The 20,090-nt window shown below is 41.4% G+C and overlaps 1 protein-coding gene across 1 annotated transcript in view; it reads right to left on the bottom strand.

The window, feature by feature from the left end:
* The window catches only part of PRPF40B (pre-mRNA processing factor 40 homolog B), a 75,596-nt gene that overhangs the window by 42,758 nt on the left and 12,748 nt on the right, over nucleotides 1-20,090 (bottom strand). The window contains exons 5-11 of the mRNA XM_018567628.1: nucleotides 18,335-18,388; nucleotides 18,054-18,164; nucleotides 17,078-17,198; nucleotides 11,485-11,512; nucleotides 9,249-9,434; nucleotides 5,503-5,614; nucleotides 1,506-1,570 (exon numbers count right to left, since the gene is read on the bottom strand). Of these exons, the coding sequence (XP_018423130.1) occupies nucleotides 1,506-1,570; nucleotides 5,503-5,614; nucleotides 9,249-9,434; nucleotides 11,485-11,512; nucleotides 17,078-17,198; nucleotides 18,054-18,164; nucleotides 18,335-18,388 (677 nt within the window). The remainder of the gene's footprint in view (nucleotides 1-1,505; nucleotides 1,571-5,502; nucleotides 5,615-9,248; nucleotides 9,435-11,484; nucleotides 11,513-17,077; nucleotides 17,199-18,053; nucleotides 18,165-18,334; nucleotides 18,389-20,090) is intronic.

The raw sequence follows: 20,090 nt of genomic DNA, 5'->3' as shown, positions 1-20,090 counted from the left end.
AAGACAGTGGGGTTGATTTACTAACCTTTTAAACACACCACGAACGTGTATACACCTCTGTAGTGTGTTCCCTCCCAGCATGATCTATGGGAGGAATCGAAACACCTTTGTAGTGTGTACACACCCAGCAGGTGTGTTGTGCAAAGCCCTGCAATGAATTGCAAGGTAATGTGGTGTAAATTAGCTCTATGTTATGTTGCTTGCGTTGATGAATGCAGGAATGTAAATGCATGAGCTAACCATTTTTGTCTAAACTGTAAAGCAGCATTATATATGCATCATGTGCATGATTTTTCCATATATGGCATTAGTGGAAATATGCTTTTAGAGACTTTTTGGTTGATAAATACGTTTTGCGGTGTGAAAATCACACACACCTGGTGCGTGCGTGTGTTTAGGTTAGTAAATCACCCCCAGTGTCTCATACAAGATACCAATTAAATTAGGACCCCCACCTGGAGCTCCTCCCACCGGACCGGCGCTGACTTGTAGCAGAGTACACACTGCTAATACACTGGAGACCATAGATTTACAATTCTCCTCTGCTAACATGAATGGATTAAATGATCCATATATAGCCCTGTACTATGGATCATTTAGCCCATTCATGTTAGGAGAGGATAATTGTAAATCTATTGTTGCAGTGCACTCTATATGTACATGTACTATGTACATATAGTACATAACATGTAGTTGTACTACGGATCATTTAACCCATTCATGTTAGCAGTGCAGAATTGTAAATCTATTGCTGCAGTGCATTCTATATGTAGTACATAGTACATGTACAGATTCCCAATTCACTGCAGCAATAGATTTACAATGATCCCCTGCTAACATGAATTGGTTAAATGATCCTTAGTACAACTACATGTTATGTACTATTATGTACTTTGGATCATGATTTAACCTATTCATGTTAGCAGTGGATAATTGTAACTCTATTACTGCAGTGTACAGGACTGTGTGCTGTATATGTACTATGGATCATGATTTAACATATTCATGTTAGCAGGGCAGAATTGCGAGCGACCCCCCACAAGCTGAGCACCGAGACGCGATGCAGCGATCCTGCCCAGCGCCGACTACAAGAGGCACCTCGTGAGGCAACAGAGATTGGAGTGAAACTGTGAGCGAGGGAAGCTGGGACAGGGCTGGCTGTAAATCTATTGCTATAGTGTACTGGACGTGTGTTATGTGTATGTAGTACATATATACAGCACACACCTCCACTACACTACAGCAATAGATTTACAATTATCCCCTGCTAACATGAATAGGTTGAATCATGATCCATAGTACATAACATGTAGTTGTACTATGGATCATTTAAAGTCACCTGTCCCTTTAAGAAAAAGTATTGGTAATTGGTATCGGCAAGTACATGAGGGGAAGTACTTGGTCTTGAAAAAGTGGTATCGGGACATCCCTAATGGTTAGCCATATAAATATAAGTATGCATTCACGTGGTCAAAATAGAGTTAAACAGAACAAAAGACCCTTACCTGTAGCGGGGATCATTTATAATCATTTTCATTGCTTGTTCCCATGATGAATTAGAAGGAACCCCCTGCAGACAATTTATATGATAAAGCAGTAAGTTCACATACATGGACATGAAGAATGCTTTAAGGGCAAAGTGTTGCTCCTAAATTATGAACAACTAAAAATATGACCTTTATACATACTGTATATTGTATATATGGATATATCTATATCTATCTATCTAATTAAGAAATGATGGGATAAAAGGCAATCATTTAAATATACAGGAGTACTCAGGGTATTAAGAAGTGGTGATGAAATCATATAAAAGATGTCTGATAAAGGAACCAATGTCGTTACGATAGACCTTATGAAGTATGAACATATGTGTCAAAAAATGTTGAAAAATTCCAAATGACAGAGGGAATTACAAAAATATTGTTTAGAACAGGATATGTTAGAGTTGTATTTCATTTAATTGATAAGGTCTTTGAGAATGTTGTGATTAAGAACCACCTAAGACAAATACCTAAGCTCAAAGAACCACGGATCCCCACTTTTTATGGTCTCCCAAAATTATGCAAGCATTTTATTTACCTCCCAGGCTGTGACAGACTAACAAAAAGTTGCTATGTAGATTAGAAATTAAAGCCACTGTTAACAAGTCTTCCAAGCTATTCTTAAGACACTGGTAATTTAATCATAAAAGTGGAAGCTATCTAGTTACCATAGGGGACAGATTTATTAGCTTTGGATATCAAGGTACTTTATTCCAGCATTCTCCATATAATAGGCTGAAATTGTGAAGAGGTATTTAAATCAATGTGGACAGAAAAAAAAGGTTCCATAACTTTATTTTGGAATTATTGGATTTTATATTGACCCACAGCAATTTTGAGACCCACCACACCAAGATACAGGAATCAGCGAAGGGCACTACCCTTCACCATCACATGTGTAGCTGGGGTGGTGGGAATGTCAGATTTGTTCATAGATTCAAGGACTCTGTGGATTTCATAGCAGCATAGCTTCACTACCTTGATGTTGTCATGTTGATATGGAATGGAACAGAGCCCCAATTAAAATTATTAATTGGAAACTGAAATTATACGGTAATAACATGAGCCCAGTAGTGACATTTTCCAATAGTGGCAGACATTTAATGCTTTAATGCTTTTGGTTCTAAATTGACGATTAATGATGACCGATTTATAACAATTCAAACGTTCAGCAAAGGAAGCAACTAGTAATAATTTATTAAGAGCAGAAACCCACCATGCTAGATATTTCCTTAATGAGTTACTATAATGGGTTAATATTTGAGTATCAAAAGAAACTGTTCAGTGGATACAGAAATAGATTTAAGAGAAAGATTGAGGAAAAGGGGCTTCACAAAGAAGCATATTTAAGTGCTAAGTACAGAAAAAGTGAGGATTTATTACAAAGAAAGGAACCAGCATAATTTACAAATGATTTCCACCCCCTGTAACCAAGAAAATGTAAACACTGGGCCATTTTGCGCACAAACAAAAAGTATTTGCTATTTATTAGCATCAATACAGTTGTATCTGTTACATTAAGTAAGAATTGTGGAAGTAATGTTGTGATCGCTAATAATGATGTTAGTGTATTTTTATTGCAAATACAGCTTGATAAATATTTGTGCAACTATCATAGGATGTAAAAAAAATAAGTACAAAAATAAGTCAAATAAGTGTGTGTGGGGGGAGGGGGGGGGTCTTTTACTACCTAGCAAAAGAGCGAAAAATAGCAAAAATGGTACAGCTATCTAAGGTGAAAAATGAGAGGCTGGGCCCGGCAGCAAAAGGGTTCATTAAAGGTATAGTCCCCATTAAAGAGTGATTTCTCTGATATTTTTCACTGTAGTGCACCTCTGTCCTATTTAACATCCTTTTGGAAAAAAAAGTTTAGGTTACATTTATGGTGGATATAGGAAACATATGTAAAAAGTATAAAGTAATACAAGAAATGTTGAAGAAAAGTGATTCATTAGAGAGTTAATGAAGGAAACATACAGACTGTAGGCTAGTTTTAGTGAAGAGTAATACAACACACTTGATTAGCAAGACATTTTATAAAAGATCAAAGTGATTTGTAATCCCTAGATACCTTGAAAAAGCCAGCAAAATGTCTGGTGTAATTATGCTTTGATCAATATTAGCACCTTGGATTTGTATTGGATCATTACTTTTTTTTTTGGCTTTTGCACATCTAGATGTACCATCAATTATACATGAAACTAACTTGCAGCAAACTTGTACCCAGAGTAGCACATTTGGAGGAGGGACCAGTCCCATGGACTGGCTCTGCTCAGTCACCCAGTGTCAGGGCCCGTCCTTGGACATAGTATGGTGTATCACAGCTGCGGTTCCAACAGTTGTTTAGTGCGGTTGTCAGGCTAAAATCCCAGGCGGCTCTCTCAATCATAAACGGAGAGTTTGGGATTTAGTCATCATGGACCGCTAAACAATAATCAGTAGTAAAAGGCAAAGTAGGTTAAAGAATATTAATTCATATTCCCCATCTTGGCTATCCTATCTGGAATTGTGGTACAATCGGATAAGACAGTCTCTATGTCAGATAACAGAAGCAATCCCCTTTAGACAGCATATGTGGAATTGTATTGCATTGAGGAGAGTTGATACCGTGAGTCTCCACTAGGGGGCAGCGTATATGAACCAACACAAGTGTAGAGTAGATTTTATCAGATACTTGCGGTTTGGTTGTATGAGCGATCAGCTGCATTCAAGAGGAGTCCAGTGGAGGCTGGCTGCTGGGGATATGTTAGGATCCATTTGGAAAGGTTCGAGGCAGGTTGGTGAGGTTCCTGGAGTGTTTGGGCTATGATCCCAATCATCGAACACCCCACAGCATCTCTGGCAGGTTTAAATAGCCCGCGGCCGTGACGTCACGCGGCCGCGGGTTACTTCCGCGTTCCAGCTTGGAACGCACAGTAGCTTCCATCAAGGGGGAGGAGGCCTGCAGCGGTCTCCCCGGCCGATGCGCCCCAGCCTGGAACGCAGTCGGGAGGAGCCGCGAACCCGAGGTACATTACACCCAGTAAGTATACCGAGGATTTATCTTCTGGTGATTGTGTGTGGCAAAAGCACTCCTATGTCTTGCTCTTTTGGGAATTGTACAGTGTTGAATACTGCTATGAGTTGTACAGTATAATGATATCTATGCTGTACTGAAGTATATGAGGAAAATTATGCAATCAAGGTAGCTATATTTAAATGCATGCACTTCAAATGTTATTGCAACTAGTACAATTTAAAAGATGTTTATTTTATTGGGTTGTTCAAAGCTAAAGTAGAATGATCTGTTGATATGTTTTTATTATGTTTTTATATTATGTAAAAAAGTATGTAATTTTTCTTCTGAAACCTGGCTGAAAGCAGGTTTCCTGACTTATGTAGAGGACAGCAAGGGTGGAGGACCTATTATATATCCACTGTGAGTTGGCAATGGCTAAACTGGTTGCGATAAATGTTTTGTTTCTATTCAGTCACATATCATCTTTGCCAGCCTTGGTGTGCCTTCTCGATTTCTCAGGGGTCCCTCAAAATATTGTGGTAGTGGGACTGAGGTCTGAGTTGAAGGGGGCTCCTGATGTAAAGGGGGATCTCTGATGTAAAATGGGGGACTTTGATATTAAAGAAAAGCTTCTGATGTGAAAAGGGGGTTTCTCATGTAAACGGGGGCTACTGATGCAAAGTGTGACTCTGATGTGAAGGGGGGGGATCTTGATTTGAAGAGGGAATTTCATTGTAAAGGGGAAACCTACTTTTTTTTTTTCTGTGTGTAGTCCCCCTTAAAATCGAAGACATTTTAGACTGAGGTGCCTCGAGATTTTGCATACTTTTAAAGAGTGCCTTGCCTGAAAAAAGGTTGAGAAACACTGATCTATACCAGGTATCTATGCACTTCACTGTACAGAATTAGTCATAAAACATCAGCAGATTCTGCAAATGGTCTAACTATCACCAATTGCACCTTATCTTTAAGTAGTTCCTTAAACAGTTGCTTTGCTTCTTCCTTTGTGTTCCAGTGATACATTGTTTTCTCAGGTTCTACCTGGTTTCCATCCTCCAATTGTAAAGAATCGCTGAAATATATAAAAAATGCATTAAGGCATTTTCCCCTTTCACAGAAGTAAAAGTTAAAAAAGGATCGTAGTCTAGTAGCCATGAGAAATGGTGGAGTCCCATCAAATCCCTTACTCATCTACTTACTCTACCATAAAACAGTCCATGATGGGGCTTCATAATAATTACTTTATTTTACAGGATGAGACTGCCCTATGTTCAACTCTCTTCAACCTAGAAGACCAAGGCATCTGTTATGGTAAGCTCAGAATATCTGTCAGGGTTTACCTTTCTCCTCTGGGAATCCCAGCCAGGACTTCCAGGAGATCCTCTACTAATGGATCTAACAGGGTCCAGGCCAGTACGGCTGATAATAGTAACAGATTTCAGACCAGGACTTCCAGTCTACCCTGAGGCTGGGCGTGTCATTTCTGATTCAGAGGGGTATTTAAGCACTAGCTCTGCAAGGAGCTGGTGCTGTGTCTTTTGCCAGCTTCCTGTTTGTGAAAGAGCTTATACGTCTGCTGTTTTCTCGTTGCTGACCGGGACTGTCTGGCCCTTCTTCGCTTGCTGCCCGCCATGATCTTCTGCCTGGACCCGACTTTGCTCTTGTCTCTTGCGTTTATCCTCTGATTGCTAGTTGCCGACCTTGGACTGTCCAACCATCCTCTGCTAGCTGCCTGCCTTGAACTCTGCCTGGATCTGACTACTGTCTCCTCATTTGAGCCCTCCTGTTCTCGTCCATCCCTTGGCAGGGCAACCCTGGGGACCGCGACTGGTACTTAGACTCCGGCCCTCAGGTAAGCCCGTGTCACCTGCCAGGGGGTGTCACCCTAACAGTATCTGTTTTTTGTGGTGAACATATCCAAAGGCCTTTCTGGCATGGGTGGTCCCTCTAACAGCTATGCTACCACTACTATAGCTCTCAGTGTCATTTGATAATGCAAATCCCACCAAAAGAGTACATGATACTTCTTGTTTAGGTTTTTTAATATCCCAATAAAAACCTAGAGGCTTAGACTGAAGGAGGATTTAACTGCCTCTCAATACAATGCCCTAGACAAATCTTCTGCTACCTGGTACCCTTGGCTCAGATTTACTAATTCTGTAAATTACATTCATACTTGCTCTGCTAGAGACCAGGATCCCTCTGCTCTGCTATGTACTTCCTCTTGTCTTACTGTATCTCCTTCTATTCCTTTCAGCTTTTTGCCTATCAGTTTCATTTGCAATGGAAGCCGAGTCTGTTTTTTTTCTGACTCTCTATAGATTCTTTAATTTTATTAAGTTTACCTTAAAAAAAATTAAAGGCAGGGATCGGGATTTGCTTATTCTTCTAATAGTTAAATAGGCACTACAGCATATATGGTTTGCTCTTTTTGAGCCATATTGATGGACTATTGATATGTCACTATAAACATTTAGCTGTTTGTTCAGTTTTCTCTTCTGCAGCCATTAAGTTTTCTCCTGCTCTTTCTTACTAAATAAAGAATTTTAAAAAAGCCTAGAGGCATTTTTGGACTGAAGGTCTAGGTCATTGTCTAGCCGGAGAATACAAAACTATGGGGTCTATTCACTAAGCTACCGAAGGATCTAGCCGTAGCCTTGGCTGATCCTTCGGCTAGCTTCGGCCCCAGGACCCCTTCGGATCAGAAGAACCAAAGGGCTGCTGTATGGGCTATTCGGGCAAAGATAACGGCATTCGGCTCGGCTATTCTGCTCGGTAACTAGCTATTGCACCCGCCCTCTGCTGCTGTCAATCACTGATGGAGAACTTCAAGTCCCCTCTGCTGATTGACAGCAGCAGTGGGCGGGTGCAATAGCTAGTTTGCTATTGGCTATTGCAAATTGAAATAGCCAATAGGAATCTAGCTATGCATTCCTATGGTGTTTTTTAAAAAATTCTGATGGCAGCCAATGGCTCCGATGTCAGAAGAAAAAACAAGAAAAAAACAGCTCGATTGAGCAGAGTAAACCTTCTGGGAGAAAGGTAGCAGAAAATTTGTCTAGGGCATTGTATTGGAAGGCAGTTAAATCCTCCTTCAGTCTAAGCCTCTAGATTTTTATTGGGATATTTAAAAACCTAAAAAATGTACTCCTTTTGGTGGGATTTGCATTAGCAAAGCTTTGTGACGCATTGCCATGCGTTTTGATACCTTGTGTTGCAATTAAATATACGCCTTTATCATTTTATCACAACACAAACACCAACACAGCGCAAAAACGTTTTTTAACATAAGTCGTTTATTTACAGTTTTACCTTAATTTTTTTACCTTTTTGCAAAAAGGCGCAATTACAAATTTGCAAATATTTGTTATTTATTAACTTCATACAGTTTTATCTTTTAGATTTAGTCAGAAAATATATATTTTTTGTGCGGGATACTGATTTGAGTGTTTTATCAATTGAATTCTGTATTTTTATCGGTTTAATATTCATTTGAGAAACATTTGCGCAATTATCGTGGGGCCCACAAATTTAGTAGCACCATCTTTTATTCTACCAAGCCTGCGCTTTCAGAAAATATATGGTTTGGGGGGTCTTTTACAAACGCTAGCAACGCAGCAGTGGAAAATCAATGGGAAAAATTGCAAAAATTGTGTGGCCAGCTGAGGTGCAAAATGTTCCGGAGGGCTTGGCAGCCAAAGGGTTAAAAGATATTAAAGTGACCCTGTTACCACCCCACACATACGATATTTAACATTGCCAGAAATAGTAGACACCGAAAGCTTACATATGACCTCTTATTCCAGTCAGAATGTTCACCTGTTTTTTTGAGTTTTCATCTCTGCTATTTTGGGAATTCCTCCAACACTTCATGGAGGTGTAAGAGACTTTCTCAGCAGTGGTTCCCTGCACCCCTTGGCTTGACATCACAAGACCAGCAGCCATGGGAAGCCTTGCGTGATTCTCTAGTGAAAGCCTAGAGGCTGCTTGCACAGAGAGTGCTTGCACAACCATTCAGTAAACAGACCAGTTATGTGAACACTTATGATCATATGACTAGTCTGTTTACTGAATGGTTAGATTATAGTAGTGAAATCACTGCTATGATTGTGCATGCGTGGGACTACTGCAGAGCGGCACAGGACTGACAGCTGTACAGATGCTGGGTCTGCTGTGGGCACAATCAAAATGGCAGCCGCCAGCAGCATATTTCTCACTAACCATCAGTCTGTGAATAACAGACCAAACAGAGCCAAGTACATTGCAAAAGCCAAAGTATGCTTAAAACAATAACAATGTAGCTTGTTGCTGCAGTTAACTGTATGGGGACAATTTCTCTTTAATTCATGCATCCATCAAGACATTGCGGTTAATTGATGAAAAGTAATTGAGAATGTTCACCTAAATAATTTTCACTTAGTTTAGTAAGTTGAAGCTCTGCTCGCTTCTCTAATCACGTGCAAGGTGGAAAAAAACAAGGCTTTTACTTGCACATGACTGGATGAAGTGAACACAGCTTTGCCTTATTCTCTAAGCTAAGTGAACATTAATTTGCTCTATACGCCAGCAATGTATTTTCAGGAGGCACACAAGTAAACCTCTTGTTAATTCAACATCCATTAGGGCATATACATTTTAGATTATTTTTTTGTAAGGCAATTTTTAAATGCACGTGTTTATTGGTATTAGTATAGGAATGACATTACCTATTAGTGATCTCTGTCTGGTAAACTGTTGTGTCTTCCTGAATAGCTTCTATGTCAGGGTTGTCGGTGGGTTCAGGCACACTGGGCTGCGTGACTCTTAACTCCTCTGTAGGTGTAATTTCAGCATCAGATGAATGTGCTGTAGAATGAGGACTGGATGCAGCAGACTGACTCTCATGGTCAATTCTAACATAGGAAAGAGGCCATGGTTATTTCTGTACATCAGACAGTAAGTTTGTTGCAATAGTACAAATCAAAAAATCCTACAAAACAAGCATATAATCTGTTAGACACTTTCTGAATGTAACAGTTAAGCAGATGACAAATTTACATTATTTTAAATGACTAATAGGGCTATGATGTCTTTTCTACTATTCATGAACATCATAAGCTGTGGCTATTCAGATAATATCAGTAAATGCCCAGGGTACAGGCATTTTAATTAACAATAACACTAACATAAGAGGGTAGAATTTTATTGGATTACACTGAAACACTAACAGAGTTATTCACAAAAGGGTGAGGAGTTTGGAGAAGGCAGGAGAAGTGAACAATCTAGGACAACATAGCTGAATTGGAAAGTGAGCTGAATTGGAGAATTTTTTTAAATCAGATATTTTGGCCTAGATTGTTCACTTCTCCTGCCTTCTCCAAAACCTTTAACCCTTTAGTGAATAACCCTGTAAAAATATACATCTACCCTGCCTTTTAACTTAAGCTGCTGTAAATATTATTACTAAAAACAAATAAAAAAATGGAAGAGCGCACTACAATTGGGTGAAAACTTCTAGAGGAATGGACACAGGCTATAACAAACAGTGTGCAAGCTCTATGTAAATCAGGGAGAGGAACCCTGTGCTAACCAACATGAAACAAAATAAATCAAGAGCGCTACTACTGTAAGTGTAGTAAAGACTCACGTTTGGGATGTTACCATGTCTCAGGGGGAAATCCACTGATCTCCCTATTCAAACGTGGCCTGGCTGAGCCAGATGATGTGGAGAAGGGTAGGTGCCTGGATAGACCTTAGCTGATGGTGAGAGCAAGTGCTGTCATCTGCACGGACTCAGCTGGCCAGGCTGAGGCGTTGTGGCTGTTTTTTTTCTGCCACAACGACTCAGGCTAGCCAGCTGAGTCCGTGCAGATGACAGCACTTGCTCTCACCATCAGCTAAGGTCTATCCAGGCACCTACCCTTCTCCACATCATCTGGCTCAGCCAGGCCACGTTTGAATAGGGACATCAGTGGATTTCCCCCTGAGACATGGTAACATCCCAAATCTAGTATCGATCTTGATTTATTTTGTTTATATCATTACATTGACTATATAGTGGTTCTGTACACATATTTTTATTTTTTATTTTAATTATAACTAAAAAATAAACTCAAAAAAATTATTGTCAATTGAATAGGACATTTTGCATATGGATATTTTAGTATTGTGGAAGTATGAAGTGCAGGAAGTCAAACTATCAATTTTGTGTAGTAAGATCAGTGAAAGAAGATTAATTGTATTTTCTGGTTCTTGCTAAACTGTCTTTAGCGTATAAGCATTATAGGGCTTAGCATATGAACAAATTATGGCAGGCAATAAATGTGAGAATGTCCCAGCAGTGATAAGCAATGAGATGGATGACTAATTTTCCCTGCATTGAAGGAGTGATGGTATCCGATCATTTCCACAACTTGGCTAACAACTGAAGTGGTGCTAGTCTTGTTCCTTAGAAACCATGAGCGAAAGGCAATCAGTGCAACAAATATTTTCAAGGACGCTGGATATTTTTTGCACAATTACGCCTGAATCTGAAGTTTAGAAACGATCAGTATTACTTTGCATATAATTACTAGACAATTGAATATGCACTTGCATGCATAAACAGGCTGTGCGTGCAGGCACCATTTACCCACTGGGAGAGTCAACTGAAATGAATGGAACAGCGCTGACTGAAACATGAAACATTCAAATTGGCACAGCACAAACCCATGTTTGATAAAAGCAGAGGCATGTACCAGACTTTTTTGTTCAGTACAACCTTCCAGACCAGGTGGTTGAATGTGCTTTGCAGATGTTGAAAATATGTGCAATGGGCCAACTTTTGAACAAATATCTGCTTAAAGGAACCTTGTTTAAGAATAATATTACTTTGAAAACTATTGGATTATAACAGATTTCATGAATGTAATTTTTCTAAAACCTAGGTCACCACCATGTATTTAATATTATTCCATTACTCACCCGGCTTCTTCCTCTTGTTTTATCAAAACTGCAAAGCAAACATACATTTTAGTCATAGTGTCCAATGTGGTCATTGTAAATAAGACCATATATTAAGGCTCACAATTTCCACTCACCTGCTGGCATTTGGGGAGTGGAAATAACGTGAGGACTAGTGGAAATTCAGCCAGTGTATATATACACACCGCTGTGCAACATCAGTCTATGGATAGGAACTGCTTGCAGTGCCTTCATTGGATATTGTACTCCCCACCTTACTAGCACTCTGTGCTCTGTGATTGGTGGCTAGCTCTCTGCTTCACAATAATTGAACTGTGTAGAGCTCCTATTGCACCAAGGAAGTTGTAGTTTTGTCGAGGTGTTCATCTGTACCGTTTTGTCCTGCAGCAATTTGTTTAAACTAGTAAAAAAGTCAGCGACTTCAGCCCAGAGGAGTGCCAGGTAAGCTGTTGAGTGGAGGAGAGAGAGAGAGACTCTCAACCAGCACCTAGTTATTAATGGGCACCTCATTAGCTATTAATATCCCAGTAACCACCAGGTTGGATGTGTCCTGGCGACTTATGCAACATGCTGCCGGGTTTAGCGCCCGGTATTAGTGCATCCCAAGTAATATAACCCCAAAAACAGTTGCACGTCACATTGCATCCCCATTCATGTAAAGCACGCATTTTCCTTTTAATGTTTACATTGCTTTATGTTAATATTGTTAAAGTTGTTATAGGTTAATATTTATTTTTGTAACTTTATTCAGAACATTTAACAGGGTCATTTCGTAAGATAATTTAAGTAGGTGTGTTTAGGGGCGGAGGTAAGGCAGGAGCAGGGTAGGGGTTAGGTGGGGCAACTGGTGGCAAGTAACTCTTAAGGCCTGGCTAGTAGCTCAGGACTTGAAATTTTGAGCCCTATCATATATCATTGTAAAAAAAGACCAATATTTATAACTAAATATATTCCAGACAATGTAGTGTATGAATCTAAATCATCTGAAAAGTGTCAGCATTACAGGAAACAAAATACACCTTTTAATTATCCTAATGCAGATTAGAAAATCCCAAGAAGAATCTGATTGGTTCATAAGGACAATACTTCCCATCTGAACCATTTGATACCCATCTTCATTCTGCTGATAAGATTGGAGCAGAACTTTATAATCACAAATCACAAAAGTTTCTCTAGAAGGACTCCTACAAATATACATTCTTCTTAACTAATCACAGTCTGCGTCATGTACAAATGGTCATTTTTTAATAGCAAAAGCAAAATATGCCTTTAAATATTATTTGCTTTATCTGTCTCTGGTATTTGTCTCCACCCATCTCCATTTTTCAGTTTTTCCTCTGTGTAGATAGTGCCACACTTCTTCATTATGTTTCAGTCTGCATCTCAGCCACATGTCTATTGCTAACTGGATCACATTATGATCTTTTGACCTATCCTATGTTCACTGTTGTAAAGATCTGCAGTTTGGATTAAACTTCTCAGCAAACTTCGAGGTGTCATTTGGATTAAGTCACTGTCTGCCAATGCTACTGAGATTGGGAGTTATTGCTATCTTGTCACAACTGTAAGTTATAGAGATCACACTTTCAATGCTTAGACTGGTATGGTAGAACACACTAACTTACATTGAGGTGCACTGCATTAACAGCATTTTTTGTGCATCAGAATGCCCATTCAAATGCATTACTGCACTGCAGATATGTGAACCCAGTCTTATGGCAGTTTTGTAATTTACATGTTATGTAATGGGGGTCTTGCCCACCAACCGGAAAGGAACATATTTTAAATGTATTTCACCAATAGGTTTTCCCTCATTCAAATAACATGCATTGCCAAACTATTCAAAATGTATTTGTTTAGTCAGAAGCATTAGTCAGTTGTTTGCAGATACATGAAGCTGTAATACATATCCACAGGTGTGATACAACCAGAAAGCGTTTCATAATGACATAAGTATATGTGTATGGGGCAGAGCTGTAGCTAGCTCCTTTTGCACCCGAGGCAAGAACAGAATATTGTGCCCCCCAACAGACGTGTGCGGTATGTGACGTCATGCTCCCTGCCTCCAGGATGGCGGAGCAGATCGGCAGAATGCGCTGGAGGCCAAATCCAAAATAGCATACAAATTTGTTTCATTTGGCGAACATTTTTAGTTTCCGTTCATTTCGCCCAAAACAATTTGTGTGTGTGTGGCTGGAAGGGGGGGGGGTGCTTCTGGGAAATATCAGGGGTCCAGACAGACCCCTGACATTTCCCTTTTGAAATAGAAAAAGAGATTGAGGATACAGAGTCATGCCCTGGCTGCGCCCCCTCTCGGCTGCACCTGAGGCAAGTGCCTCACTCGCCCCATGGTAGCTACAGCCCTGGTATGGGGATCCCTTGTAAAATGACTGGTAAATGTATTGTGCTGTTTTAGCCTATTCAAATAAGCAGAAGTAACATCTCAGCCACTAAAGATGACCTACAAGCATCAGCAGCTAATGGTGAAAATTTAACATATATGTGGCTTAAAATTTAATGTGATACTGGCCCGTCCAGGGGCGGAACTACCGCCATAGCGGCCCATGCGGGCGCTATGGGGCCAGCAACAGGGGGGGGCCCGGTCAGGAGCAGAGCTCACAGTGTTCCCGGCCGGGCCCCTACCAGGGGCGGACTGAGCATACGGGCATTGCCCGAGGGCCCGCGGTCAAAGAGGGGGCCCGTCAGCGACCCCTTTTCAGCCCCATTGGAAGAGGATGCGGGTTTGTAAAAACGGCAACAGTGCTGCGGCCGAAAAGGGCTCTGAGATGAGGGCTGACCTACCGCGGAGGGCGGATGGAGGGACGGAGGCACGAGAACCTCATGCTGGGGGGGGCCCCACTGAGATCCGGCCCTGGGCCCCCTACTGGAGTAGTTCTACTGGAACCTGGTGATCGGGAGCCCTGATGCTGGTAAGTGAATTTAATGACATTTTTCTTTGAGCTGTAAATGGGAAGATTTTTAACCTTTTTTAGTCTCTATTTACATCAGGGCTGTAGCTACCATGGGGCGAGTGAGGCACCATTGGCAACAGGGGCACCAGGCGGGTTGAGCAGAGGGCATCATTGGCAACAGGGGCACCAGGCGGCCAACACAGCTGCGGCTTAGAAGGGAAAAGAGGAGCGGCACAGGCTGCAGCTTCTCTTTGGATCCCTGCCGCTCTACCCCACTTGTATGGGCAGAGGACTCAATCTCTTTTTCTATTTTCGCAGGGAAATGTCAGCGGTCTACCTAGACCCCTGATATTTCCCCCGAGGCCCCCTAACAGTAAAATAATAATAAAAAATAGATAAACACAAAAACACACACTCACGCACACATATTACTAGACATGTGCAAAGAATATAAATTAGTTTCGGACAAAACGAACGGAAATTAAAAATGTTTTCATTAGTTTCATCAAACGAAACAAATTTTTGTGCTATTTTGGATTTGGCCACCAGCGCACCCCCATCCTGGAGGCGGGGCGCATGATGTCACATACCGCTCACGTCGTCTGCTGAGGGCACCATTTTTTGTTCTTGCCTCAGGCGCAAAAGGAGCTAGCTACGGCTCTGATTTACATACAGAGTTTGCGTTTCCCGTGCGGTTTTTCATGTGGGAACCCGCACTGGACGCAAATGCTATATGTGAACTGCACGGATTCCGCTCGTTTGCGGCCATTATATAGCCGCGAACGTGCAGAATCTGACGGATTATTTTGGGGGTCGCGTGGGTTAAACTCCATTCACACTGGAGCGGCTGTCCGAATACGAGCAGAGCCGCTCTAAACAGAAAGAACAATGCACTTTTATGTGCTTTGTCCAGACTGTTGCGGGACCGCACGGTATGAAACCGCACGGCCCCCAAAATAGTGCAATCGCGATAATCCAGCGGATTCTGCACGTTCGCGGCTATATAATAGCTGCAAACGAGAGGAATCCGTGCAGTTGTTTCACATATAGCGTTATATACGTGCGCAAACGATATGGGGGTTATTCACCGACTGAAACCGGTTATTCACCGTATGTTCGGCTGAGCCGAAGTGCAGAAGGAGTTTGACTCAGCTGATCCAACATCTGGATCGGCTGAGCCAAAGCTCCGGCAGCTCACTCTCTGCCGTTCTCCCCTATTCTCATAGGGGCCGAACGGCAATAAGTAAATAGCCAAATGCCACAAGCGGCATTCTGGTTGGCTATTCTGCTCAGTACCTCCCATGGTAGCGAGCAGAATAGAAAAAAAGTTAAATAAATGTGAGGAAAAAAATGTAGGAAAATTGTTTAAAAAAATGTAAAAAAATTGGATTTTTAAATTTTTTTTTTAAATATTTTAAAGAAAAAAAACAAAAAGGACGCACATCCTGTTTCCTATTGGCCGGCACCTACCAGAGTCTTCTCGTAGGTCCCGGCCAATAAATAACTGGGTGGAGCCGGCTGTGACGTCAGGCAGGCGTCAAAAAGACCACTGTGCATGTGCGACCCGGGTGACACCCAGCCTCGCGACGCCACTGAGTGCATGCACAATGTTTTGTGATTGCACTACACCTGAATGCAGGACATTGAATTACCATGCATTCTGGTGAAGCCAATGACATGAATAGCACTGCCAATACCTCCTATGGTGCTGTGACAAGACTTCCCAGGTGTCTGCTGGCTATCAAAGCCAGCAGACACCTGGGAAGTCTTGTATGCTACATGCTGGGTCATTCATTGCTGTGCCTGTCATTGTCCAGCAGTACTCTCCCTGTTCTTTGTTCCTAAGGGCTTGCTCACACCAATTACAGTGCGTTCCAGAGCGGTAGATGCTAGAATGCACTGTATCGCACACTAAGCTTCCCCCTGCGTTCCGGTCCAGTGCGATCGCACTTGACCAGAATGCGGTGGGGCATGGCTGCGGTGCCATTATTTTCAATGTACGGCCACGCCCCCTCCCGTCCCAGAATGCCCCAAAATGCAGTGCGTTCTAGCTACCACTCTGGAACGCACTGTAATTGGTGTCGATAAGCCCTAAAACCCTTTTACACCTTCACATATATTTCTGTAATTGTCTTCTTTTTACACTGAGGCTCCTCTAACTGCTGTTATCTATAAAGCTTGCTTACACCCTTGCCCAGAATGCAAGAGATAGCATACACAGTCTCCTTGTGTTCTGGGCGACGGGGGGGAGGGTGTAGGTATTGGCAGTGCTATTCATGTCATTGGCTTCACCAGAATGCATGGTAATACAATGTCCTCCCCTCCTCTCTCCTGACACTGTCGGGCTCTCAGTCCAAGAACGAGTGCCCGACATTTCATAAGGGGTGGCACCAAAATGACCGTCAGCCCAATGGTGGCACCTGGGTGCGGGCCACACCCCCCGCACCCTCCTTGTGACACCACTGCATGCACTATTTTTTGTGGGCAGGGGGTGTCTGGAATTCAATTGACATGAATTATATATATTGTTGTACTGTACACAGATGGGGGCATCAGGAGGACACACCAAACATCAGCAGAGTGTGCTGTGACCCCTGTACATAACTTTATCCATACTGTACTGCAATGTAACATCATGTTGTGAAAATTAGTAGTAAGCAGAATCAATGCAGATCTCTTACCCTCCAATTCCTCTAAATCTTTGGGCTTGGTCCAGCGTGATTCCTTGGTCTGAGAGTTATAATAATAGGGTTTGCCTGTATCCGATTTATATTCCTTCCAGGTACATTGTGACAAGAGAAGCTGAAAAAATATAAAAAGTCTTTATAGTGTACAAGTGGGGTAGAAGAGACACACCTGCCTGTCCTAGATGTGCTTACGTCTCGGAAACATCTATGCATATGCTATGGTGTTGTCCCAAACTTGAAAGATACTGGATACGAGTTGTGACTACCATTTCTACAGTTTTTCAAGTAAATGCTCTGGATCCTAAAATATGTTTGCGGGAACATTGGATACTGCACAATGTCCAATGGAGATTCTTTTGGAAGTGGAAAAAGAGCACTGGACTTGTGTGATTATTCTGTTTTTATCATCCAATAGTGATTAAGTAATGTGAATGTGTGTAATCTGGCAAATGGATAGGCAGCTATCACTGGCCCGAGGGTCTCCACAGTATTCTTGGCTTGAAAGTGAACACAGTAGATGTAGGAATTGAAGCGTAACACCAGTTAAAATAGTCCACATACAACTTTATTCCACTAAGGTCAAGGGACAATTGAGTATAATAGCCAATGCGTTTTGGGGGTCCAAGAAAACCCCCTTCATCAGGGCTTAGTGTGAAAATTCATGTGTGTGGACTACAATCTCTGCAGCTTGAAATTTATATTGAACTGTGATGGGAAAGATTCTGGCTTGTCAGCCGCTAGTTTGGCAGCTTAACCAGCTGCTGACAAGCCAGTTCCCACTACAGCTATTCACTATATGGCCAAACATTTGTGGACATTTGACCATTGCACCTATATGAGTTTGCTGAACACCCCATTTCAAAACCATGGACATACAGTATGTTATCAGTAAGTAATAATACAATTTGTAATAGGGGTAATAAGGCTTCAGTTCGCCATTTGCCTTGCTGCATAGACCGGAAAATCTTACCTCTGTTTTAGACTTCAGCTCATCTGGCTTCTCCCAAGTGGATTGCTTGGTTTCTGTGTTGTAGTAATAGGTTCGTCCATCCGGTGATTTGTGCTCGGTCCACAGGGATTTCTAAGATAAAGAAAAAAGCAAGAATAAAATATCAAATTCAATGTTTTTAGATGTTATTTCTCATGTACAGTAGCAAAAACTGACAGTTTTAAATGCAGAGGTAGAGACAGGAAGGAAAAAATATGTTTCTGAAAATCAAATACATGCTATGCACAAAAACAAACATTGACCTTTTTTGGAATGTCCTGAGAGGGTGACTTGTCATCCACAGGCATCTTTGGCATCTGCACAATGTAGAGGACAATTGCATTAGGCCAATATTTCACATTAATATTTATAAGAAAATTGAAGTATTTTAGTATTGAAAGACTTAAAGAGCAATTGAGCTCAATAAGCAAAATCAATTTGCTAATACAATCCATACACTGCAACGTCGCTAAAGTCAGAACGTTTACTCAATTAACTTAATTTTATTTTTATTTTGGATACAGCTGGAAAGGGGGTTAGAGCCAGTAAAATGAGGAAAAATCCTGGGGCAGGGACAAAGACGGAAATAAAAAGCTTGCAGAGGTTTCAGGCCTCCCTACTCCATTAAAAAAACAGGTATTCATTGCAGTCTGTGTTCTTTTGTAGATTTCCATTAACTTTCTGCCCAAGTGATATGCTGCTACCAGGACAGGATATAAGGGGACATCTCCCCTTACATCCTGTCCTGATAGAGGTTTTCCTTGCTCTACCCAACATTTAAAAAAACGTTTTGACTATAGAGATTCTTTAGCTCCTTGAATTGAAAGTCCTTTAGTGCCGCCAGATACCACAGATATCCAGACATGTGAAGTGGGAGGATTTTCATACTGAATCTGTGCTGTTAAAACATATTCTCTTTCCTGAATGTATCACCAATCATATTCAAGCTTCCAAAGATGGCTAAATACTGTCTAGGCACTGTGATGAAACGCATCTCTGCTATAGTGTAAAGCTAGGAGGATTCCTTCAGCTTTACTAACTCCAAGATAACCTCTCTGTTAATTGAATAGAAGTGATAATGCTTATTCCTTGTCCAGTAAGCAGGCTGAAAAAACAGAGGTGATATAGAATGTTACAAAATTGAACCAGGAAGTATGTTTGTAATCTCTCTGACTATGCTGTGTGGCAGAGGTGTGTAAAGTCCTTAGGCAGGGAAAACAATAAATAGTTATTTAATATATGTATTAAATACCACATGCATTATGCCTTTCTGAATAGAATCTCTGAAGGATAAACAGGAAGATTGCAGATACCGTCTAGGGATGACAAAGATCATGATGGTGATGTACTATCTGCTAAAGTTCAGAAAACGCCAGAATAGATTAATTATTAAGCTACTCACCGATGGAGCTGGCATCACTGGTGCTGAAAACACACACAAAAAATAATGGTTTAGAATTATAGCAAAGCAAAACAGTACGCTTGATTAGGTCTACATTTAAAAAAAAAAGCTGACTACTATACTCTGCAGCAGGGATATGCAACATAAGCACACAATGACACCTGAAAGATCGTTACATGGCATGCGCACTGGCTACTGCCAAGCCCCTGCTCCCTACAAGCTGCCAATTACAAAGCATTGCCTGTCCCTCTGTGCCCATGGCCCACCTACCCACCTCCATTACATTTTAGAGAGGTCCGCCTGACGTCACTGTCGTAAAGGTACCGGTGCCTTCATCCCGATACCAGCTTTGGCTGCAGAAGTTGGCCAATCCCCCTGCCTCCCCTCCTGCTCATGGAACCACCAGCTGCAGTAGACATGAATGAACACCCCTCACTTTTTGACGGTGTAGAAGTTGGGGCTAATCCGAGGTGCAAAATGCAAGAGTTGAGTCTGATCTGAGATCTGGAGTGCTGGAATTGGGGATGATTTAAGTCTATGGTGCGCTATTGTGCAAGCCAATTGACTAATGTTTGTAAATTTAATCTTAAAGCTTATCTCTGGCCAAAACGTGGCTT

The sequence above is a fragment of the Nanorana parkeri genome, unplaced genomic scaffold (genome assembly GCF_000935625.1).
Source record: "Nanorana parkeri isolate BGI_ZX_2015 unplaced genomic scaffold, ASM93562v1 scaffold1076, whole genome shotgun sequence".
Taxonomy (NCBI): Eukaryota; Metazoa; Chordata; class Amphibia; order Anura; family Dicroglossidae; genus Nanorana; species Nanorana parkeri.
The sequence above is the reverse complement of the archived record's forward strand: the minus strand, read 5'-3'. Positions and strand labels throughout refer to the sequence as shown.